The following is a 26,040-nucleotide window of genomic DNA, read 5'->3' on the forward strand; positions in this document are numbered from 1 at the left end:
CAACTAAGTTTGTTAGCCTCCACAAACCAGTTGAAATGTATAAAAAGAGGTAGAGGAAAGGAGTGGCTAGTCTAGGAGAAAGACTGGACTGAATTCAGGCTTTTCGTGGACTTTATTGCAGGAGGGACTTTTCAATATAGAATCTGTTATACCCCAGAAAAACTGGACCCTTTTTTCCCCCTTATGACAAGGTACCATCCACCCCAAAACACAATCCAAAACACAGACCATTTTCAAATAGATTTTAAAATTGAAACTCAGAAGAACTTAATGTGTTATAAATTGTAGTGAGAACAGATTTTTTTTCAAAAGCTATTTATTGAAAAATGTCCAAATGTAACAGCACCAAGAGCTAGAACATGAATCTAGTGACACAAGACGGGTCTGTTTGTCATCGTCCAAGCAAATAACAAAAAGATGAAGTCTGATTTAGATTTTTAAAATTCATTCCATGTTAGTAATCTGAGGGGTTGTTAGTCACACAGACTAGGGCTAAAATTTTTTAGATGCGCCTCTTTGACTTTGGGGTCTAAGTCCCATTTCAAAAGTGATGCAGGCACTCAGAAGCCAATGAGATTTAGGAGCATAAGTCCGCCATTGCTTCTGAAAACAGAACTTGGGCGATTTTGAAAACTTTACCCATGGACATTTAAGAAAAGTTTGACTGTGTCCATTTAAGCTGGTAAAATACAATTCAGTGGATTGCAATAAAAAGCATAGATGCCACTATAAAACCAGGCTATGTTGGGCAAAGTGATGCTTTTGATGCCCCATACAGGGTGTTTACCTGAACCAGCAGTTCCAACTTCCTGTCATCAAGGAGCTGCACCTGGCAGTGCCTGCCTTCTGTCATCTAGAAAGAAAGGAACATGTCAGTGGTGAGGGAATGGAGGAAACTCCATTTAAAAGCTGCAGAAGGCAATTACAGTATTTATAACAGTAGGCTTTGATGTCCTTGCTACTGAGCCACATTGGAAGATGTCTTGGTAACTGAATCTACTCCCTACAGGAAGGCTAAGGTTCTTTCTCCCAGCTGTTGAGCACTCTCAACTCCCATAGACTTCAAACAGTAGCTAAGGGCACTTAACACCTCTCAGGATCAGATGAAAATTACCCAAAAGCTGTAGCAGAGCTGCAGTTCCGTTGTAATTTCATTGCACTTGGCCTGCGTAGTGAAAATAATCCAGACTTATTAATACCTTTACACGCAGAGCTAGCAATGTTCTTACGTTCACATGCTCCAGCAGAGCAACCAGCCCTGGGTATAAACAAGACATTTATTCAGAGATTCCAAGGTGAGAAAGGACAATTGTGATCATCTAGTCTGACCTCCTGTATAACACAGGCCAGAGAACTGCCCCCAAGATAATTCCTAGAGCAGATCATTTAGAAAAAAAGATCCCAACTTGACTTAAAAATAGTGATGGAGAATCCACTCTCACCCTTGGTAAACTGTTCCATTGGTTAATTACTCCCACTGTCAAAAATGTATGCTTTATTTCTAGTTGGAAGTGTCTAGCTTTAACTTCCAGCTCTTGGATTGTGTTATACTTTTCTCTGCTAGATTGAAGGCCCATTATTAAATATTTATTCCCCATGTAGATATTTATGAGCTGTAATCAAGTCACTCAATCTTCTTTTTTTTAAGATAAATAGATTGAGTCTCTTTGAGTCTACCACTGTAAGGCATGTTTTCTAATCCTTTAATCATTCTCATGACTCTTCTTTGAGCCCTCTCCAATTTATCTACATCTTTCTTCACTTGTGGGCACCAGAACTGGACACAGTATTGCAACAGAGGTCACGCTAGTGCTAAATACAGAGGTAAAATCACCTCTTAACTTCTACTCGAAATTCCCCTGTTTATGCAACCCAGGATTGCATTAGCTCTTTCGGCCACAGTGTCCCACTGGGAGCTCATGTTCAGCTGTTTATCCCCCAAAACTTTTTCAAAAGTCACTGCTCCCCGGATAGAGTCCCCCACTCTGTAAGTACGGTCAACATTCTTTGTTCCTAGATGCATATAAAGCAGAACCCCGTTTATTCAATCTAACTGGTATAGGGGCCAGAACAGATAATCAATAATCCTGATAAAAAGAAAAGGAGTACTTGTGGCACCTTAGAGACTAACCAATTTATTTGAGCATAAGTCTCTAAGGTGCCACAAGTACTCCTTTTCTTTTTGCGAATACAGACTAACACGGCTGTTACTCTGAAACCAATCCTGATAAAGCAGAGAATGGGAAAGTGCAATGCTGCAGCGCCATCTAGTGGTCACTACAGAGATCACCCCCTTCTGGACCTGTGTGCGTTGGTTGCCTGATTGACATGGAGAGCCAGTTAATGGAGGATCAGATAAACGGGGTTCTAATGCATTTTAATATGGCTATATGTAAATTCAGGTTGTTTGCTTGCATACAATGTACCAAACAATCCACATCGCTCTGCACCAGTGACCTCTCCTCTTCATGATTTAGCATTCCCCCATTTTTGTGTCATCTGCAAACCCTATCAGTGATCATTTTAGTTTTTTTTAAGGTCATTGATATAAATGTTAAATAACGTAGGGCCAAGAACTGATGCCTGCGGGACCCCACTGGAAACATACCCTCTGGATGATGATTCCCTGTTTGTAATTACATTTTGAGACCTATCAGTTTGCCAGTTTTTAATCCATTTAATGTGTGCCATATTTTATATTGTTCTAATTTTTTAATCAAAATATCATGCTGTACCAAGTCAAATACCTTCCAAAAGTTTAAGTATATTATGTCAACACTATTACCTTTATCACTTAAGCTTATCTCATCAGAAATATATATCAAGTTTAGTTTGACATTATCTTTCCTGGGATCAATGTCAGGCTGACGGGCCTATAATTACCTGGGTCATCCCATTTACCCTCTTTAAAAATTGGCACATTAGCTTTCTTCCAGTCTTCTGGAAATTCCCCAGTGCTCCAAGACTTATTGAAAATAAACATTAAGAGTCAAGTGAGTTCCTCAGCCAGCTCTTTTTAAACTCTTCAATGCAAGTTATATGGATCTGCTAATTTAAAATGGCTAACGTTAATAACTTCTGTTTAACATCCTCCAGAGATATCAGTGGAATGGAAAGAATGTTATCAGCACCATATGATGAAAATAGCATCTATTTTTTCCCCAAATATGGATCAGAAATATTTATTGAATACTTCTGCATTTTCTGCATCATTATTGATAATTTTACCTTTTCCATCTAGTAATGGACCAATACCATTGTCAGGATTCCTTTTATTCCTAATATATTTATAAAGCCCCTTATTGCCCTTAATTCTGCTAGCCATAGATTTATCCTAGTGTCCCTTTGCTTCCCTTACCAATTTTCTACAATTCCTAACTTATGATTTATATTCATTAATATCAACTTCCCCTTTCTTCCATTTCTTATATATATTAATTTTTTATAGACGTCTTCACTTCCCCTCTAAACCAGGTCAATTTTTAATCAGCACGATCTTCTTCCTCAACTGTGGGACTGTGGCTTTTCAGGCATCTATCAAGATGTTCTTAAATGATTCCCAATCGTCATTCACATTTTTCTGATTAAATTATTTCTCCCAGCTGATTTAGTTCATATTTAGGAAGTTTAGGAACTAAATTAGTAAGTCCCCAGCTGGCCTGAGTTCTGTCCCTTGTCACAAGGAAGTTATCCTCAGTCCTAGCCCCTGGGAGAGGGAATGAATTAGTTGTACATTCAAACATGGGCGGTGGGTATTTCAGACCAGGTGAGGCTGAGCCTCCTCAAAGAGCCAGGCGTGGTCCTGCCCAGACTCCGCCCCAAGCCCCCTTCTGCTTCCCGCTTGTCCACTGTGGCCAGTGCTCTGCAGCTCAGGCCACCCAGCACTTGGGCCGCCTGGTGATCTGGGCCTTGGGATGCCTAGCGCTCGGGCCGCTCAGTGATCCGGGCCTTGGGCTGCTCAGCACTCAAGCCGCCCAGCGCTCTGGGCCTCGGGCTGCCTGGCATACTGGGACTGCCTGTCCGGTGCTCCGGGGCTGGGGTGGGGTGGGCGGGCCAGTGGCCGCAGTGGGGGTTCAGGGCTCCAGTGGGGAAGAGCCTCGGGCAGAAGGGGCGGGGCTAAGGGCTAGCCTCCCTGAATGGGTGGTTCACATGCCGCCCATGCATTCGAACACGAAGGCTCCTGCTGGGATTCCTTGTTGCGACAGACATAGGAGAGACAGCCTCATTGAAGAAGACGATGGCATTGCCTTATTTGAGTTTCAAGACCAGCTCAGCTGCTTGGACCATGAGGTTTATCCAGGGATATGCAATGAAACCCGGCTCACACCATAGCTATTAGATCTGGACTGTTTTGGTCACCTTAGTTTCAGGTTTATGTCATGTTTATCCATCAAAAACTATTCTCATGTCTCTCTTGGAACAGTTAAAAAAAATAAAGGTACATTATGCTCCTTTAACACCTGTCCTTTAAAATCTATTACATTTCCATGACAGCGTTTACATTATTTAAGAACTGTTCTATTCTGGGTCCCTCACAGTCTGGGCAAGACCTGGCTTTCAAGTACTCTGAAGATTACAGCTGGTAAAGGGAACCTGGCTTTTATATTTTTTAATCATGCCCTCAGAATAACTCATTCTCCTGAAGGCACAGAGCTTCTCACAGGCAATAAATCTGCAGCTCTAAACATAGACAGAGGGTGGATTTCTAAGATAGGGATTTCCTAATTAATTAAACATTGTGAACACAATAGTTCTTTCCCTACAAATGACTGATCTCTCTGTGGACAGTAACAGAGTTAGGGCCCGAGTCTCAGCTGGTGGAAATCGGCATTGCTCTGTTGATGTCAGTGGGGCTATCAATTTACACCACCTGAGGATCCAGCCCATACGTTGCACTCTGAGACGGGGCTGGGATTCTACCCGAAAACGGTGACATGACAAGTCCCTCCATAGACAAAGCCTGAGAAAGCCTGGATGTGGGAGACGGTGGAACATGTAAAGTGTTTTTAAAAATATAAGGCCTTATTGACACACAAATACCAGTATAAATGCGCTTATATCACTATAGCTCGTTGCTATGCTGGTATAAGACAACATACAGTACAAAAACTGGGTTTAGACCAGGCCTAAATTAAAGAAATAACTATTGAGAGAGAGAGAGAGAGATCCATTACTGAGAGGCCCACAAAGAGGATGTGTGGCTTACAGCTATTGCTGGCCGTGGTGGATCTCCTTTAGCTCAATTGCTATAGACCTTCGGTTTAGGAGATAAAAATCCAGGGTTCTACTCCCTGCTCCTAAGGAGCTCTGTATGTGATTTATCTGCATTGTCTGGAGCCCTTAAATCCATTACAATCTGATCACAGCAGCATTTGTCACTAAGCCATTGTGATTTATTTATGAACACACATGCTACCATAGATTAGTCATTTCATCAACTTACACTTTTTCTGCCTCTGACATACTGCTGCCAATTGCTCCCGTTGTGAAGCATCTGATCCATTAGTGTTTTTAAGTCACAGCCCCATCTGTTGCACTGAGATAGCATAAATAATGGCAATGCCTAATTGCTCATTTTTACCCAATGAAATCACGTTAATCATTTCTGACAGCTGTAATTGCCGCATTTATCTATTGGTAACTAAAAACATTTCTTCTCTCTCTCTCTCTAATATAAAAACATTGTGCCATGGAAAGCTGCCTCAAAGATTCAAGTGTAAAAGCTATCACAATCATTTGCACTCCATTTGCACTCTGCGCCATCCAACAGCGAATCTCGAAGCACTTTAAAAATGTTAAGCAATTAACTCTCACGACATGCCCAAATCAGGACCCAAATCTCAAGATTCCTGCTCTAACAACAAGACAGGCCTCTTCTACCCACAGAGATTTTTCAAAAATCATTAAATAGTTAGGGGTATAAATCCATCCTTGACTCTTCTTCCAATTCATTAAAATTAAACTAATGATACAATTAACCTTTGAATCAGGCATCTTGTGGTTGTTAAGATTCTCTGAACTTCATGCATTTTATATTATCTCAAAAATGCAATGATGAATTTGCAGAATTTTAGAAAGTTAAATCTGGACTATTTAGCACAGAACAGAACAAGAGCATTCAGTGATAGAGTGTATTGACTTGCGATTGTTGTGGCATCTCTATCACATCCTCAATCATACAGGCTGCTCTGTACAGGGAGACCTTGCATTCACAGTGAGCCTCATGGTTTCCATGGGGGGGCTCAACACTGCAGCTTGCAAAGCCCGGAAGGCCAGAGATAGTGACTAATTTATGATTAGTCTTCCAGAAGGATCCCAAAGCCCTTTGCAAGCTGTTGATAATATCCCACTTTAATTGATTTGTCTCGACCCCCCCACTGGGTAAGGCAACTCCCATCTTTTCGTGTACTGCTATATATATCTATCTTCCTATTGTATTTTCCACTCCATGCATCTGATGAAGTGGGTTTTAGCCCACGAAAGCTTATGCCCAAATAAATTTGTTAGTCTATAAGGTGCCACAAGTACTCCTCGTTGTTTTTACAGATAACAAAAAAGACTGGCCTTGTCCCCTAGAGCAGGGGTTCTCAACCTCTTTCTTTCTAAGCCCACCGCCAACATGCTATAAAAACTCCACAGCCCACCTGTGCTATAACAACTGTTTTTCTGCATATAAAAGCCAGGGCCAGCATTAGGGGGTAGCAAGCAGGGCAATTGCCTGTGGACGCACTCCACACAGGGCCCAGTGAAGCTAAGTTGCTCAGGCTTCATTTTCAGTCCCAGATGGCACAGCTTTGGGCACAGGGCTTTGGTTTTCTGCCCTGGAACCCAGTGAGTCTAATTCTGGTCCTGCTTGGCAGACCCCCTGAAATCTGCTCGTGGCCCCCTAGGGGGGCCTTGGACTGATGGTTGAGAACTGCTGGCCTAGAGCTTACAAATGTCACCCTCTAGTGTCATAGGAAATAAAAAGGGGCATTACTAAGGGAGATCATCTTTAGCTCAAGAGGTAGAGGCCTGGGCTTTTGGAACTGAAGAACAAAGGTAACAAAGGGAAGAAAGGTAAGCAGCAGGATACGGACCCTGGACTTCAGGAAAGCAGACTTCGACTCCCTCAGGGAACGGATGGCCAGGATCCCCTGGGGGACTAACTTGAAGGGGAAAGGAGTCCAGGAGAGCTGGCTGTATTTCAAGGAATCCCTGTTGAGGTTACAGGGACAAACCATCCCAATGAGTCGAAAGAATAGTAAATATGGCAGGCGACCAGCTTGGCTTAATGGTGAAATCCTAGCGGATCTTAAACATAAAAAAGAAGCTTACAAGAAGTGGAAGGTTGGACATATGACCGGGGAAGAGTATAAAAATATTGCTTGGGCATGTAGGAATGATATCAGGAGGGCCAAATCGCACCTGGAGCTGCAGCTAGCAAGAGATGTTAAGAGTAACAAGAAGGGTTTCTTCAGGTATGTTGGCAACAAGAAGAAAGCCAAGGAAAGTGTGGGCCCCTTACTGAATGAGGGAGGCAACCTAGTGACAGAGGATGTGGAAAAAGCTAATGTACTCAATGCTTTTTTTGCCTCTGTTTTCACTAACAAGGTCAGCTCCCAGACTGCTGCGCTGGGCATCACATGGGGAATAGATGGCCAGCCCTCTGTGGAGACAGAGGTGGTTAGGGACTATTTAGAAAAGTTGGACGTGCACAAGTCCATGGGGCCGGACGAGTTGCATCCGAGAGTGCTGAAGGAATTGGCGGCTGTGATTGCAGAGCCATTGGCCATTATCTTTGAAAACTCATGGCGAACCAGGGAAGTCCCGGATGACTGGAAAAAGGCTAATGTAGTGCCAATCTTTAAAAAAGGGAAGAAGGAGGATCCTGGGAACTACAGGCCAGTCAGCCTCACCTCAGTCCCTGGAAAAATCATGGAGCAGGTCCTCAAAGAATCAATCCTGAAGCACTTGCATGAGAGGAAAGTGATCAGGAACAGCCAGCATGGATTCACCAAGGGAAGGTCATGCCTGACTAATCTAATCGCCTTTTATGATGAGATTACTGGTTCTGTGGATGAAGGGAAAGCAGTGGATGTATTGTTTCTTGACTTTAGCAAAGCTTTTGACACGGTCTCCCACAGTATTCTTCTCAGCAAATTAAGGAAGTATGGGCTGGATGAATGCACTATAAGGTGGGTAGAAAGCTGGCTAGATTGTCGGGCTCAACGGGTAGTGATCAATGGCTCCATGTCTAGTTGGCAGCCGGTATCAAGTGGAGTGCCCCAAGGGTCGGTCCTGGGGCCGGTTTTGTTCAATATCTTCATAAATGATCTGGAGGATGGTGTGGATTGCACTCTCAGCAAATTTGCGGATGATACTAAACTGGGAGGAGTGGTAGATACGCTGGAGGGGAGGGATAGGATACAGAAGGACCTAGACAAATTGGAGGATTGGGCCAAAAGAAATCTGATGAGATTCAATAAGGATAAGTGTAGGGTCCTGCACTTAGGACGGAAGAACCCAATGCACAGCTACAGACTAGGGCCCGAATGGCTAGGCAGCAGTTCTGCGGAAAAGGACCTAGGGGTGACAGTGGACAAGAAGCTGGATATGAGTCAGCAGTGTACCCTTGTTGCCAAGAAGGCCAATGGCATTTTGGGATGTATAAGTAGGGGCATAGCGAGCAGATCGAGGGACGTGATCGTTCCCCTCTATTCGACATTGGTGAGGCCTCATCTGGAGTACTGTGTCCAGTTTTGGGCCCCACACTACAAGAAGGATGTGGATAAATTGGAGAGAGTCCAGCGAAGGGCAACAAAAATGATCAGGGGTCTAGAACACATGACTTATAAGGAGAGGCTGAGGGAGCTGGGATTGTTTAGCCTGCAGAAGAGAAGAATGAGGGGGGATTTGATAGCTGCTGTCAACTACCTGAAAGGGGGTTCCAAAGAGGATGGCTCTAGACTGTTCTCAATGGTAGCAGATGACAGAACGAGGAGTAATGGTCTCAAGTTGCAGTGGGGGAGGTTTAGATTGGATATTAGGAAAAACTTTTTCACTAAGAGGGTGGTGAAACACTGGAATGTGTTACCTAGGGAGGTGGTAGAATCTCCTTCCTTAGAGGTTTTTAAGGTCAGGCTTGACAAAGCCCTGGCTGGGATGATTTAACTGGGAATTGGTCCTGCTTCAAGCAGGGGGTTGGACTAGATGACCTTCTGGGGTCCCTTCCAACCCTGATATTCTATGATTCTAACAAGGAGCTAGTCCTGGCTTCCCAGGTACATACATGCAATTTATTTACCGGTAGCTCATCAGTTATTTAAACTGATTTACTCAAGATCTGTGCAGGAATCAGGATTTGACCCAACAGCTCTAATAGCTGCCAGGTCCCATCTCCTGCAGTTACATTTTCATCTTCTATCCACTGTGCCTTGCTAATATGAACAGTATGACTGGCAGTTCTTATTAAAGAATCTACTGCAAGATGAATCCTGGCAAAGACAAGACACCGATATTACAAGCAGTTCAGAGATAGATATGAATTTGTATATATTTCAGCTTAATCAAAATGCTTTTTTTGCACATTTATATCGGTTATATTTTGCAAAAGCGTATGTCACTATATATACCCAATCATTGATATTAATGATAGGGGTGTTGTCTATTTATTGATAGGCAAACAGTTAAATAAGGAGAAACTTAAATAGACTCAAGCCCTTGTTTCCAGTCCTACCTCCTGCATAAAATCAAGAAACAAGTGGAACAAAGCGCAGCATGGAACCCAGCTCACAACAAAACCAAACAGAAAACTGCAGAGGTATTGGATTCTCATGTTTTCCAAAGAAACCAGCAAACCCTTTTTCTCTCTGCACAAGTGGTCAGCTCTTACCTAATGCAGGTTTATGCAACTCAAAAGCAGAGGGAGGGGAAGGAATGGAGAACGATTGTCCAGGATGTTTACACATTACCTCATCTCTGCAGCAGTCGTAGCTCACAGACAAGCAATTCCCGCAGGTTTTATGCAAGCAGGTGATATACTCAGATGCTTAAAGAAAAAGGAGTGTACTAAAAGAACATAAAGAAAAGGAGTACTTGTGGCACCTTAGAGACTAACCAATTTATTTGAGCATGAGCTTTCGTGAGCTACAGCTCACTTCATCGGATGCATAGCTGTAGCGCACGAAAGCTCATGCTCAAATAAATTGGTTAGTCTCTAAGGTGCCACAAATATTCCTTTTCTTTTTGCGAATACAGACTAACACGCCTGTTACTCTAAAAGAACATAGGTATCCCTTTCTGATAATAACAGTTACCTCTTTCAAGGTAAAGCAAAGGGGAAGACTAGGATTAAATGCTGTTCAGTGGGGGTTCAACACAGCATTTAATTTTGTCGGTGCAAACTGGATTATCATTAAGTAGAGCTGGGACATACACATGCCATAGCCTTGTGCAGTGTATGGGTAAAGGGGCAGACCTGTGCATACAAAATTAAAGGACTATGGCCATATTCTTCTCTCGGTTATGCCAGAGTAAATCACAAGTTGCTTCCGGAAAGCCACTTTGGATTTACACTCATTCAACATTAGGCTAACTTTTACACCAAGACAAACAGAAAATTGAGGAAACACTAATGATCTTTGATTTCACTCATGAAACATCACTTGCAGGCAAAACATATATGTCGGTGAATTCTCAATGTCAAGTTATTGAGGCATATTTTGCTCAACTTTATGAGTTCTTAAAAATACAGTCTAAAAGGCAAACAGTCCATTTCTTAGCCATGTGGACCAATTCCCCATGATATCCTGCTCCTTAATGTTTGGGCAGAGTAGAACCTGCAGGATATTTATGCTACGCTCCCCTGGCAGTAACATCCTCCCTATTTGCAGCCAGTAGTTACACACAATATTTTTAGACATCATTGTGTCATCACGCTAAAAAAACCCAACCACCATATTTAGACGCTGTGTAAACAGGAAGCCTCTCAAAAATTGAAGTGAAAAAAGCTGACAAAATAACATGGCTGAGAGAGTGTCTTAGGAGGGTTTGAGTCAAAAATAAAACAAAAACTCATTACACTCCCTCAACAAAACTGAGATTTCATCTCCAGCGACAAATTACAGACAGCCAGGTGTGGTTAAGCCAGGCAGATCTATCAGTCATATTTTTAAACGTGTGTGTGTGTGTTTTAAAATACTATGAAGCCACCTTTGATTTTTACAATTATAAGTGCGTAAAGACACTAAAAAAATAGCAACGAGGAAAAGATTTAAAAGAAGCTGCGTACAATTTTGAGACAAAATTTGGAACGGTTTATTTACCATCAAAATACTCACACACGTCATGAGCTGCTTTCTCTTGGGACTCTGCTACTCTGGGGTTTTAGCTGCCAGTAAAGCTACATTGATGGAGATGCCCTAGTGTCAATTCCTAGCACAGATGTGTTGCTCTCATGAATAACTGTGATTTATACTGGTGCAGCATGTCTACATGAAGCTATTGCACACATGGCTATACCAGTGTTAGCAAAATAATACAAACCCAAAACAGTGCAGACGAGGCCCGACACAAATGCCTTAATATTCCAAAACGATAACCTGCAATTTGAGCCACAAGCCACCAGCACTTACACACGGGAGTGATTTTACTCAGGTGAACAGTCCCTTTACAGCCATCTGTAAGAAGAACTCCCCGGGGTCCTCTCCAGCTCAAGTGGCTGATGTCAGTGGGGCTACTCAAGTTACTCACCTAGGTAAAATGTTTGTGGGTCGGGGCACAAGTTTGATACTCAAGACAAGATTCCTCAGTTTGCATCTCTCTTTCTCCCTCCCCTCTCTAAGGGCAAATCCTGCAGTGAGGCACAATTCTCATTGGAGTTTTGCCTAGAGAAGGCCAGAGTAAAGCCTGCAGGATTTGATTCTGACTGCACAGAGTGCTTCACTCACTCACTCCTTTCTTTTTTACTGGATAGTCCTATTTCCATAAGCATCTCTTAGTTTAGTTGCACAAGGTTAAGCTACACTATGCAGAACAAAGAGCCCTAGAGAATATTTCACCCTTGGGAAGGAGACTAGATAGATGCACACAGCACAGAGTTAGTCTCTAAGGTTAGTCTCTAATTGGTTAGTCTCTAAGGTGCCACAAGTACTCCTTTTCTTTTTGCGAATACAGACTAACATGGCTGTTACTCTGAAACAGCACAGAGTGTGAGAGAGCCCTTTTTGCTAAACAAATAGCTAATACAAGCTGCAAAACATGTAACATTATGCAGGAAAAATGGCCTGCAATACGCTATTATGGTGCATTGTAAAAACCGTCCAATTTATTCTGAATCAACAGTCACAGCTCGCAGCAACAAAATCTAGAGAGGCTAAAGGAATCAGATTCATGAAGAAATCATGTATGGACATTCACTCAAGCTGCGAAGAGGTTGGCCAGTTAGTAAGTGTTGTCCCATTTTGCAGGTGGGGAAACTGAGGTACAGAGGATGAGTGACTTGCCACAGTCACACAGGAAGTCTGTGGCAAAGCTAGAAGATAGCCTAGTTCTCTCGGCTCCCAGTGCTGTGTTTTAATCCCATGGCCATCCTTCTAGTAGGAGCTATGCGCACGAACCAAGAGAAAGATAAGTTCATTAGGGCTGTACTCCAACAGATGCGAAATTTTATCTTACAGTTCCTTTCTGAGCTGGAGTTAAATAGCTAGAAATAACCCAGGTAATTTCCTAAAAGGGGATTTTTAAATTTCGCAACTGGTCCGCAACTCAGGAAGCAGTTAAAGATTCCAAAGCTGAATATTAAAGCCTATGAACAGACATCAAGTTTTCAAGAAGCCTGCTTTGGAAATCAGTATCAGTTAAGATCTTTTGTTTTCTGTAGTCATGAAGACATTTAGGGTCAGATCCTCAGCTGGCAGAAATCGGCATAGCTCCACTGACTTTAATGGAATGCTGTCAGATGACACCTGGCCTTACAGAAGTGCACTGGCTGGTGGGAAAAATGCAAGGATGCAACACAAAGTACAGAGCTGGCCGACCTAGGCACACAGAGGGGGAAACAAAAGCAGTGGCTGGTCCCCAGTGAAGAAGGGGCATGGGTGCAGCTAGATGGGGAAAGGAAAAGTGGACAAGTTCTTCTGCCTTAAATAACCTCAGAATTTTTAATTTTATCTTATAAAAAGGATGTAACTTAGCAGTGCCGCTCTACCCTTCGGGACATCATATGAAGCTTTAAGGGGTTAAATTTTCAAATTGGCCCCGAAAACTCCACCTGCCAATTTTATGCACATCACAAACCCACACCGCACATCTGCACCCATGCACATATTTGTGCATACACCCTCCACAATTGGACCCTTAAGTGAACTAGATAGGGAGTCTAGCTAGCTATCTGATATGTGCTCAGTGTGTGTGTGTTTGTTTCTGCAGTACTGCTGGTTAAAATTAAGTACTTGGTTTTTCAGCTCATCCAGTTTGCTTCACTGGTATTTCTTAAAGCTTCATATGATGTCCTGAAGGGTAGACTGGTGCTGTCCTTGTCAGTTTTCCCTAGCAACCACAGAACCTTTATCCCAGCCACAGCAGAGCCAGCAACTTGTCATCCTCCTCTGGTGCAGAGCACTAAGCCAGGAATCTCCAATCCCGCCTCCTCCTGGATGCCCCTCGCTCTTTGTGCCACTCACCACAGAGTTATTTAAGTTGGTGACTCTCTGGGAACCACAGGTATCTCCGGCACAGCAAGGGAGCTCACTGCAACACTTACAGCAATGAGAAATGGGCCTGATCCTCAAGGTTCCAGATGCAAATTTCCCCAGTGTCTGGGGATATTCCAATCCTGGCCTTAATTCGCCTGTCCGAATGTTCCCCACAGTACCCCAGAGCATGGTCTCCATTAACCACAGGGACTCGATCCTGCTCCCATTGAAGTCAAGGGCAAAACTTCCATTGACTTCATTGGAGCAAGAACAAGTCATTGCTTCCAGACACCACCGTCCCTCCCCGCAACCTGAACTCCTTCCAAATGTGGCTCCAGCTTTTGGAGCCATGAAAGAGCCTTTGGCTGAAATCCTGGTCCCAGTGATGTCAATGGGAGCTTTGCCATTTACTTCAATGGGGCCAGGATTTCCCCCCTTAATTATCCTTTGACATCTTGATATTTACCGTAATGGAGGCCAATATCTGCTTAGTATTAACAGTTGGCAGTACAGCAAAGCAACCGGTTATTCCTCTTGCTCCACTGCACTTGCTACCTTGTATTCACCAAACCAGCTTGATTGTAAGAGTCCATTGCAATTTCTTTATAAGTGCTGTACAGTGCGTGTCAATTTTCTGTCTCAAAGAACACAGTGTATTTACTGACATTAATAAGAGTGATTTTACAGCATGAATGCCTTAGGAAATTGCACTATGAGTGACTAATGGTGCACAGGAATCAAATACACCTTTATTAAAGTATATGGGATGGTGCCTTTTTATAAATAAAGAGTAGTGCCTCGTTCCCAGCTCATAACAGTCAGTGTCTCAACATTTTAGATGAAAAGAAAGGCAGAAAAAATAATACAAAACCGAGACTGAATGATACTGGTCTCCCAGGGCATCTTATTGTGTTTGTGCCTTTCTAGGAGATCATCAACTCTTTGAGGCCATCTTCAAAAAATAATATAAACAAGAGGGCCGTTTTCAGCAGAGGACATCATTATTTCAGTGCTAACGGGTGCAGATGCCTCTCTGCTGATGCTTCGCATAGAAGTCTTGGCTACATTACATTTGGCTGACTATGAAGATACTGGGCTGGAATAGCAGGACTAAACGCTCTCTGGATAGTTCGAAACCTTCCCAGAATAGTTCCATCTACTGAAAACGTTTGCAAGCTTGGCTCCTGCATAGCTTCAGCTGACTTTCGTGTAAGCCCCACCAGATGAGATAGTAACAAACTGGCAAGGTAGCAACCCTTCCCAGCAAGCAGTCTCCCTTACTACAGGGCAGCTACATTTTTTCAGGGCCAAGTGCCAATGCATTTTATGTGCAAGTCTCCTTTTACTCTTTCGGTCTCTCATTCACACACACACAGAAAACAGTGCAGAAAACAGCAGTTGTAAGCTAGTTCTCCACTCACTCGCTATTTTGGTCATTGTTTGTTGGTTCACACAGGGCCTGATCCAAAGCCCATTGAAGTCAATGGAAAGTCAGGTCATGCTTGAATTTGAGAGACATTGAAAAAATTCTTAATGACAAGCATATTGTGATGAAAATCAAGCAAACAAAAGTCCCAGAGCCGTCAAAGTGACCGAATGTGCAGAATTCCAAAATAAGGACACGGTACACACATATTGCCAAAAAAAGGGAAACGTTAATGCGATATGAGGCCATTAGAATGGTAACTGACTAATGATTTCTGCAGATGCTGTCAGGTGATCCTACAGCTAAGGCTGCATTTCCTGTTGCTATAGACCTAGTTTAATGTACACAATACAGTTATGCCAATGTTGTTGACTGTCTGTATGCATCCTGCAAACCTTCACATTTGTGCATGCAAGCAGGCATCTGCACAGGCAAACCAAGCAAAGAGTACAGCTAAGATGCTGAGGCAGGGTTCTGAAGCACAATCGTGTATGTGTGTGTTTGTGGGAATGCGGCATGCCCATTGCTTGCTCCTTAGACCCCAAGCTTTGTATCCAACAATCAGAGTCCCGTCTCTCCAGCCAATCAGCACATAGGCTCCCCTAATGTTTGGAGGTATTCTTATCTTCCCGAGAGAGAAATCCTCCAAAATCTGATTGACGGGGGGAAAGGTTAGCTTTCTTCCTAGAGGAACAGCCCATTTCTGAAGGGTGGTGGTGGTGGTGGGGGTCCTTCTTTAAATAAAGGGCCCCTTTTAATTTGGAAATGGAAACATTTCACAATAAGTACATACATGCCATTGGCAGTGATTTTATTGTTCTGCCATACTTATGTCTTTACACTACATGTATGGCCCTACCAAATTCAGGGTCCACTGTGGTCAATTTCATGGTCACAGGATTTAAAAATTGTAAATTTCACGATTTCAGATATTTAAATCTGAGATTTCATGGTGCTGTAACTGTAGGGGTCCTGACCCAAAAGGAGGCTGGGGCGGCGGCGGTTGCAAGGTTATTGTAGAGGGGTCGCAGTACTGTCACCCTTCACTTCTGCACTGCTCCCTTCAGAGCTGAGTCCTCGGCCAGCAGCCATCGCTCTCCAGCCACTCAGCTCTGAAGGCAGCGCAGAAGTATTGCCACCCTTACTACAATCCCCCCTCCTACAATAATGTTGCAATATCCTCCTCCTTCACAGTCCCTTTTTGGATCAGGACCCCCAATTTGAGAAATGTTGGTCTCCCCCGTGAAATCTATACAGTATTGGGTAAAAGTACACAAAAGACCAGATTTCAAGGTCTGTGACGCATTTTTCATTGCCATGAATTCGGTAGGGCCCTATCTACATGGAAAACCAACAGCAAAATGGGACAAACGTAGGCCTCAAAACTCCACAGTTAAAAGTCAGGAAAATTAATAGGAAGCACTCAGTGCAAATCTGCAATAAATACTGAGTCAATGCAAAACTTCACAGAACATCTGCTTTTCTTGGCAGTGACACAGTTTATAAATCAGTGCTTGTTCGTGGCATACTTATCACACACAATGCTGACGCTCACAGTAATGGTGTCGTTACCCTGCAAGAGGCCATGGTAAAGTTTTGTTCCAAGGAGTCATGACAAAATCTCCTGGGAACAAATGGAAAAGCTCATGACACTGGGTAACTCTTGTGATAATTAAGCAATAGCCAAGTGACACCAGTTTAGGGCACATTGCTAAAAGGAAAACTTTCTCCCTTCCCTTGAGCACCCAAAGCAGTTGCAGCTGATACAGATACGATACATCAGAGGCAGAACCAACAGTATGGCACAGGACTGGGAAGTCAAGAGACCCGTCACCTATTCCTGGCTTTGATCACTTAAGTTCTCTGTCCTTCACTAAATATTAATTATCATCATCATCCTATTAGATCAACTTTTTGGGGTATCTGTGACTGATTCTTCTCCTCCTCCTCCTCAGCCCCCATCTCCACTCCCTTCTCCTCATTAGTGGCCGGAATCTTTCAGTCCTATCTTACATACCTTCCCTTCACAAAAAGGAAATCTGGCTTCTCTCAGTGTTGTCGTTTGCAGTTTATCACGACGCAGCTCGGACCGTGGAGAGGGTAACAGCACTGGAGACGGTCTCCTCTCAGAGCTTGTCTATACAGGGAAATGTACTGTAATAACTATACCACACTAACTCCCTGTGTGGTAACTTTGGAATAAGAATGTCCACAGATGGAGTTATAGCTCTATAACGAGTGGTATAATTTTACTGGCAAGTTTCCCCATGAAGACAAACCCTTAACTGATACTGTCCATTCTACCCTCTGGATACCAGGCAACCTAGGTGGCCAAATGGTGTTCACTAGAGAGATTATCAATTCCTCATTTCTCTGCTGTTTTTTTTTTTTTTTTTAAAGTAACTGGCTCTTTTTCCCTAATGTTTTTCTTAGTATTGTGTAGCCTCAAAACACGGTGCAGACCTGAACTCATACCTTCTTACGGTACCCTGGGTAAAGATTGTGAGCCCCCTTTTACAAATGGGAATACTGAGACACTAAAGTGAAGTGACTTCCTGAAATCTACACAGTAAAATTCACGCTAGGGACTCAGGATAACCCAACTCCCAGCCCTGTGCTCATTCCTGCCAACTGCATGGCCTCCCGGTTTTTGTTAAAAACAAAAACAAGCGTGAAAGAATGAATGACAGAAAAATATCTCTGCATCTAGTTCTTCCAAGGCTGGGCTGGCAAAATACTTTAATTCTGAGGCATCGGGGCAGGGGGTGTGTGGGGGGGAAGATCCTCACCCCCACCCTGGCCCCTTGTCACTGCTCCAGCCCTCTCACATGGCGTAACGTGGGCCTTAAATTTCCATATCAGCTGGAGAACGATTCCTCTGGTGCAGGCACAGAGGAACACAGCCACCAACCTATCTTTTGAGTACCCCCTCACAAGTTCGGGCGGGGGCAGGCTAGGGGCTGGGCCACAGCACTATGCAGATTCTGGGCAGCGTTGCTAGCCATAGGGCACCCTGGGGAGACCGTCATAACTTAAGACAGACAGCTCTGGGGGCCTAAGTTATGCAGGGGACAACGATAGTTCCCAGAGCAGCCCAAGACTAGGAGGGTGCAAAGGTGGCTTAAAAGTTACAACTGCCCCTCCCTGCAGTCCTGGGGCTGTGAGTGCTGTGCGGTACCCCTTAGAGATGCACCCCTGATCTTTGTTGGGCACGTCCCATTTTATGGTGGTTGACAGCACGGGCGACTTCCTGTCTTGCTGTTTCTATGGCCTGTGAGTGTTTTTTCTGCATTTTGGGCAGGTTTCCTCATTGCACTGCCCCTGCCTGAACGCAGCCTCATTGGAAGTCTGTGCGCTTACCTCACGGAACTAATCCGCGGGTGGGAGCTCAGCAGTGAGGCTGGCCCAGCCTCCCCTCTTGTGTTGGGATACTTCGCTGGGCTTTTCAACTTTTGAGAACATTGTCGGCATCCAAGACACCATCCTTGACCCACTTGAAATGGAAACTGCCGGCCTGCTGGGATACGTGAGCACTTACAAAATAAAGACTAAATCTGCTCTCCCCCCACGGCATGCTGCTTCCCCCCTCCCAGATTTCCTTTCTTCTCTGATGGCTTCACATATGTTGTCTGCCTGCCTGCCTCCCCCTTCACCTCCCATGCTTGCTCACTGCACTTCCTCAGAGGCATCTCTTGCTCCCTCAGTGATTCTTCACTGCTTTTGTCCTCGCCTCAAAAGCCCATGGCAGAGGGAGGGCTTGAGGCACTACAGTGGTTCCTCAAGGCCCATCCCATTCCTGCTTTCCCAGCAGGCTCCCTGTAGCATCTTCCCTTTCTCTGCAGTCACTGCCTCCCTCTCGCTGCAGTTTTTCACCTTTCCCAGACTCCCTTCCTTGCTCTCTCCACAACAGCCTTTCCTCCCTAGAAGGCTGCTCACACCCTCTCCGTTCTTTCACTTCCTTCCCCCCACCTCCCTTTCCTTCCCCAGTGCCTCGCCAACTCCTTCTGCAGGATCCTTCTCTTCCTCTATGGCTCCCCCCTGCAAAATCCTGCTTCCCTTCTCACCCTGCCTACTCCGTCTGCACCTTCTGTCCCGGCCTCAGTGCCACCCACACTTGGCAGCCTTCCTCTTTTTCTTGGCCGCTGTCCCTCAGGAGAACTAGTCGCCAGTCTTGAACAGACATTAGGTAAGCCAGGGGGGAAAATAAAAAAGGGCTATGACATAGAGGGCCACCTGAATTGGCTTTAAAAGTACAGGAAAAAACCACCCTTCTGGAATAAGGCAAAGATTTAGCCTCATGATCCATTAATGAGCGTCTTCATCATCAAACAGAATTTCTGAGGGTAGCTACGTCTTGATGCGCTAGCTTGCCCAGTGACACACATATTGTTAGCCATTTAAATGGTTTTGACAGAATTGGACTTTCCAGGCTTCTTTCTTAAAGGAGAACAAGGGTGTCTGATCAAAGGGGCCTTTCCGAAAGGCTGTTAATGAGTTCCATATGCCCTGCCATATCTTTGGTGCCAACCCTTTCATAAGATGCAGCAAGGATGGAGGAGCAGAGATCTTACTGATGAGACTTTGAACATTTACAAATTGAAAGGGGCTACTGTGCCAGTTACTGACTGCCTTTCCTCAGGACTCACTCCGTGTTGAGTAACGTGGTTTTGAAATATTTTTAAGCAGTGTATCACGGTAAAAGCTGAAAATGCATTATCTGTGAAACCGAAAAGGATGGACCTGATGTCCAGCAGCAAAGTTGCTGGTTTAGATTTAGCATTTTCATTTAAAAAAAAAAAAAGCCAAAGCAGTGATTAGAACAATGGCAGGGAAAGCAGCTGTAAATGCTGAGAGTAAACAAATAAACACTCCTCACAAATAAAGTTAGGAGAGCTAATCTTTAGAAAAAGAGCTAACACAAATGTTTAAGTCTGTGCCATGAAAGGATCCAAGAGCAAGCTCACTTGTTTTCTGTTGTCCTCACGCTCCCCGGCTGCCAGTAACTCTTACCTCTGCAGAGCTCTATTCTGTTTAAGTCAGGACACAGTGCAACGGCAATAAACAACATTATCTGCAGCTGGTAAGCATTAGAAATAAATGTATTCTCTTACCTCCAAGCCACAAACTCTGGTAGTTTAAAAGGACTGGAGAAACCCAAAAAGTTACACATCAAAGAGTGCATGTACTAAACATTTGTATTTTTCTCTCAATCTGAGCCAGTGGAAGTGGGGACACACAATCCCTGACTTCTTCCGTTGCCGTATAATCTCAAGGAAATGACCTTACTGTTTGTTGCTTTGATTACAGATTCAGAAACAAAAGCCCTTCCAGCATTAGTCAGGGAATGCAAGATGTTGAAGTCTGATATTTGAAAGGGAGAAAAAATAAGTTTTTGATTTTTTTTAAACAATACCCCTTTTTGCGATCAAATTAACCAACGAAAAATAAAACCCAGCATCTATCAAAGTTATCTTAGAATGAGACAGCCCAGTGGCAACAAGCCCTCTCACTAGGGGTCAGATACTAGATATCACCCAGACCCATTGCCCTGCTGCAGATTCCCCTTAAAAGGGCAGCTGAGTATTGGAGTCAGCGTACTCAGCTCTACACCATGCCCACAGTGCCGGGGCAGAAAGGGGCAATGGAAACTAGTGCAAACCTGAGGTCTAAAGCACTGCGCTGAGTGAGGAGATCTGGGTTTAGTTCTTGCTCCAGCCATTTCTGAAGCCTGGATGCTTCTTTGCATCTATGAGCGGGCCTGGGGACAAACTGATCTCAGTGGCCAACTGAGAGCCAAATATATATACCTGGCCTCTGACATGCACACCTGTTAACCCTTGATTTATCTGTAGGAACATTTGGGAGGAAAACCAGGGACACCTTTTAACCACAGTTGCCAACTTTCACGCGATAAATGAGCACCCCGACTTTCACAAAAAGCCAAAAATCAAGCTAATCCCATTTCAAAACAAGCCAATCCTTAAGAACCCCAACACTCTATGTGACTAGATCCCCCCGGCGTGCAGTCTGGGACTGTGGTGGGCCTGCTGTGCACCCCAGATTCTCTCCCCCCACCTTGCCCCTGCTTGCCCCCCTTGCCAGGAGCCGATCAAAAAAAAGAAGCAACAAGCTACAAGACAAACAACAAGCCAAAAACTAGCCAACAAGCAACTCACAAACCAATTAAGCCAAAAACAAGCCCAATTTCTGCTGTTTTTTTGCAGGTTTGGCATGTCTGCTTTTAACTGCACAGTTGTACATTAAACCAGGAGAACTTTTCAGAGGGAGAGAAGGGAAAAAATATTTGGCTCAAAATTGGGGCTGCCCCTGCTAAATAGGAAAGGCTGTCCGTCATATGGCACAGAGACGCCTCTTAACTTCAGTCAGAAATTTGTGCATGGGGCAATGGTTGGGATACGTTAGAATTGGTACTAAACCCCACCCCCTCCAACCCTCCCAGTCCTTGATGGCCTGACTGAACGTTGGGTCTAAAGCAGGGCTAATCCATTATTTTTTGTCAAGGTCCAAATTTCTTGGTCAAAGTATAGACAAGGTCCAGACTCCAGAAAATAACAAATATAATAACAATAGTGATGATAATAAGTAAATATAAAGATTTGGGGGTCTGTTCAAAAGGGTCTGGTGGTCTGGATTTGGCACATGGTCCACCTGTTGACTACCCTGGTCTCTAGGCCTTGCTGTATCTTATTTCTCCAGTCCAAGTAAACAATGCTGCGATGGTCAGAAACTGCCTGCATATATAGAAGACTGCATCGTATACTACTAGAGTTTAGAACTTCATTGCTTGGTATGGAAGTTGCTTTCTAGCCCCAACCCAAAACGTGAACTTTGCTCAGACCTGGGCATTAAAGGAACTACTATTCATTCCAATTCAATGCCAGTGAGGCAGGAGAAGCCGCAGATATTGTTATGGCAGGCATCCCTGAGGGATGCTATTACATATAATCTTCCAAGCTCACATGCTAAGAACAAGAACAAGATCTGAATCTTGTAAAGGACATGCTGCATTGTTAATTTTTGGATTGGCAAGGTTTGTCAAAAGGCACCTTCTGGAAGCATTGCTGAGCTAGCAGCAGGAGAATTCACCCTCTGCCTTGGTCTCTGATTAGAGTTTCCAGTCTCTCATCTTCCAGGCAAAAGGAGGGCAGAGATATCTGGATCCTACCTTTTGGCCAAAGATGTCAGTCTCAGTCTGCTTTGGGGCCATGCTCTCCACTGGCCCTGGTAGAGGGACCTGGGTCCTCCCTCTCCACCGGGTTCCAGCCCTTTTGAGGAGCTGCACCGGCAACATCCTCCAAGCTGAAATGCCTAGTGTGCTGTCCTGGGCCACTTCCTACCTATACCCTCCTTTGCTTGGGGCATGGTCCCCTACAGTCCCAATAATCCAGAATTTAACAGAGTCCAAAATGAGCAGAGCCCGGCAGGGCATACTGGTTCTCGAAGCGGGGCTGGAGAAGATTATCTGGGGTCCTTATCAGAGCTGTGATCCGTCTCAGGGTCAAACTTCCATCCGGCTTCCAGGAGAAGGCTTTATCTTCCTTCCAGCCAGTTCACCTTCCCATCCCCTTTCCCCTGGGCTTCTGATCTCCTTTTAACCTGCTCCTCTAGCCATAGCATGCTCTGCCAACCTGGAAGGATGGGGTTATCTGGGCCCAGTATTGTCCTTTAAACACCTTTGGGCCCAGGGTGGGGTTTGTGCACCCTAACACAAGTCCCCAAATCGAGATACCTACGGTCTGATTTTCAGAGCGGCTGGGCACTTGCAACTCCAGCTGAGATCAATGGGAAGTGCAAATGCTCAACACTTCTGAAAATGCAGCCTTACATATCTAAAATTGGACTTCTAACCACTAGGGCATCCAAATTACAGAGCAGATTTAAAAGCATGGGTTTTATTGACTACAGTGGAAGCAGAAACACTATCGCCAAACCCACACATTCATACACTGAGAGTCAGGCCCCCAAAACCATGAGATTGGTTTAAAAATCACAAGATTTCTAATGACAGGTTTCAGAGTAACAGCCGTGTTAGTCTGTATTCGCAAAAAGAAAAGGAGGACTTGTGGCACCTTAGAGACTAACCAATTTATTAGAGCATGAGCTTTCGTGAGCTACAGCTCACTTCTTCAGATGCATATCGTGGAAACTGCAGCAGGCTTTATATATACACAGAGAATATGAAACAATACCTATTCCCACCCCACTGTCCTGCTGGTAATAGCTTATCTAAAGTGATTTCCAGCACAAATCCAGGTTTTCTCACCCTCCACCCCCCCACACAAATTCACTCTCCTGCTGGTGATAGCCCATCCAAAGTGATAACTCTTTACACAATGTGCATGACAATTAAGCTGGGCTATTTCCTGCATAAATCCAGGTTCTCACATCCCCCCCACCCCCATACACACACAAACTCACTCTCCTGCTGGTAATAGCTCATCCAAACTGACCACTCTTCAAGTTAAAATATATCTTTTTGGTTCCCTATGTTTGCCTTCTGGCTTTAGAGCCTTTTGGGTGCACTCTGCTCATGTTTTCACACTTTTTTTTTTTTAATGCAAGCTGAGAGTCCCACCTGATCACATGACTCCAGGAGCTGATGCTTTAAGAATAGTACCCAGGATCATGAGACACATAATACAATCATTAGAGTTGGCAACATTGCAGAAGTAAGGCTCTGGTGTCCACACAGATTCAATCAGTTACAAATCAGGGTTGCAGCAGTTAAATGAATGGGTAACAGCTGACACGGTTTTAGTAAAAAATTGAGTTCATGTCATTAAAAAACCCAAGAACCAAGATGGAAACTAGACAGTGAGTCATTTTTCCTTTTAGCAGTAACAGAAAATGTGACTGTTACCGGTGTGATGCCAACTTCTGCCCTGAGTGGAACAACCACCTGGGTCAGGAATAATAGGGACATGTGGCAAGAAAGAGAGAAGGCTGCAAAGCCCTTGGGAGGTTCCCAGCATAGGCACTGCATAATTCGGTTGTACCTTTCGGGCATATGCAGCTTTTCTGAGAGGCGAAAAAAAGATCAGAATCTGAAAAAAATATATACACAGTGTGCCTCTGGGTGCAGGGAGGACTACAAGGTTTACAAGGGCACCGTCATACCTGGCCCCTTAATCAGAAGAGGCCCATTATGGTTCCCAGACAGAAGTGCCGGAAGCTCCCGAGAAGTGGGTGGGCTACTAACACCCAAAGTGTGGTCCTGCCCCACCCCCGAAGCCCCATCCCCACTCTGCCCCAAGGCCCCACCCTTGCCCCATCTCTTCCCACCCCCATTCCGCCTCTTCCCCTGAGGCCCCACCCTCACTCCACCTCTTCCCCTGAGGCCCTGCCACTCGCTCGTCTCTGCCGTCACCCCCACCCGCACCCCCTGACTCACCCTTAAGGCAGGAAAAATAAGTGACAGGGCCATGGCCCGCTGTCCCAGTGCCCTTGTTGCCAGTTGTCCGGTTTTCGACCAGAAAGTCCACTCGAAAAGTGGACCTGATAGTGTCCAATCAACACTGCTGACTGGACACAAAGTCCAGTTACAGGAGTAACTGCAATGACTCCCCGCCAGGAGGGTGGGAACACCAGAGTCAGAGACCTCCTGGACTACAACCGGGGAGACTGGCTGGATCCCCTGATGCTCGCTCAGCGCATGGGGCTCTCCAGACCTCGTACTCCCCTGTGCGTACTTCAGGAGGTGAGGGCAGCTTTGCCGCCCGCTGCTCGGGTTTACCTTGACCGGGTCCTAAGGGTCCCGCCCACCCTCCATGCCAGGCCCTCTGGACCTTTTCATCGGGCCTCTGCCCCGTGGACCCGACTGACCCACTCCCCGCCCCCTCCACCGTGAGCCAGCTACACGAGCTGCAGCCGGTCCGTTTCCAGACCGCGCCAAGGAAACATCTATACACGCTTGTGCTCCACACCCTTCACGTCCTCACCCTCGCGTCCCGCCCCGACACAAAGTGGCGGGACCTCCTGCCACCTCTATAGGATGAGGAGCCCCAGTGGGCCGGTCTATACTCCACCTTGGTCCCGAGGCCCGCCGGGGATATCAGTTGGTGGCTCCTTCACGGGGCCGTGAGCACGGGCGTGTACTTGGCGCGGTTCACCCCAATCGCGGACACCTGCCCCTTTTGCGGCGTGAGGGAAACCCTGGCGCATGTCTACCTGGAGCGCGCCAGGCTGCAGCCCCTATTCCGGCTCCTTACAAATATTTTGTTAAGATTTTGGTTGCACTTTTCCCCTCACCTCCTTATCTATGCACTCCCTGTCCGTGGCCCCACTAAGTCACGGGACCTCCTTGTCAACCTCCTCCTGGCACTGGCTAAAGTGGCCATCTCTAAAACCAGGGTGAGGAGGTTGGCCAATGGAGTCTCCTGTGACTGTGGGGCCTATTTCCGATCCTCCGTCCGTTCACTCCTCCGGGCAGAGTTTCTCTGGGTGGCGTCCACTGACTCCCTTGATGCCTTTGAGGAGCAGTGGGCGCTGTCCAGGGTTCTCTGCTCGGTGTCCCCGTCCGGTTCCCTTCGTTTGACCCTTTGACCGCACTCCTGTCCCTGTTGTTCTTTAGTTGTCCCCCGTAATTATTTGGTTTTCTAGGTCCTGTAGACACCCCCCTTCGGCTGGGGTGGGGGGTGGGGATCCTTAAGCTTGCCCACTTCCTGGATCCCAATAGGAGGAGGGTGGGAAGAACAGCCACTGCTGCCTGGAGGAGCTGCAGCTCAGCTGGAAAGAGAGAACTGACTCCCAAGAATCCGGCTCTGGAGGAGAGAGGTAGTTACTGGCTCCATGCTGCCCCAGAGGGGATCCTGTCCGCCCCGCCCCGTTTGTCCCCAGGCCCTGCCTCACCACCCCGCACTGTGCTTGTCCACGACTCCTGCCTCACTCCGGGAACCGACCCCCCCACCACTATGCTCT

At 45.3% G+C, this 26,040-nt stretch overlaps 1 protein-coding gene across 4 annotated transcripts in view; it reads right to left on the bottom strand.

Moving 5' to 3' along the window:
• FRMD4B (FERM domain containing 4B) overlaps positions 1–26,040 on the bottom strand; it is a 145,942-nt gene that overhangs the window by 83,539 nt on the left and 36,363 nt on the right. For 3 of the 4 annotated variants that reach the window (XM_078853549.1, XM_078853547.1, XM_073351065.2), the window contains exon 2: positions 788–853. In XM_078853549.1, the coding sequence (XP_078709675.1) occupies positions 788–853 (66 nt within the window). Of the gene's footprint in view, positions 1–787; positions 854–17,119; positions 17,143–26,040 lie in introns of those variants that run through there. The other variant, XM_078853550.1, reaches the window with a different exon arrangement.

This window comes from Lepidochelys kempii, chromosome 7, assembly GCF_965140285.1.
Source record: "Lepidochelys kempii isolate rLepKem1 chromosome 7, rLepKem1.hap1, whole genome shotgun sequence".
Classification (NCBI taxonomy): Eukaryota; Metazoa; Chordata; order Testudines; family Cheloniidae; genus Lepidochelys; species Lepidochelys kempii.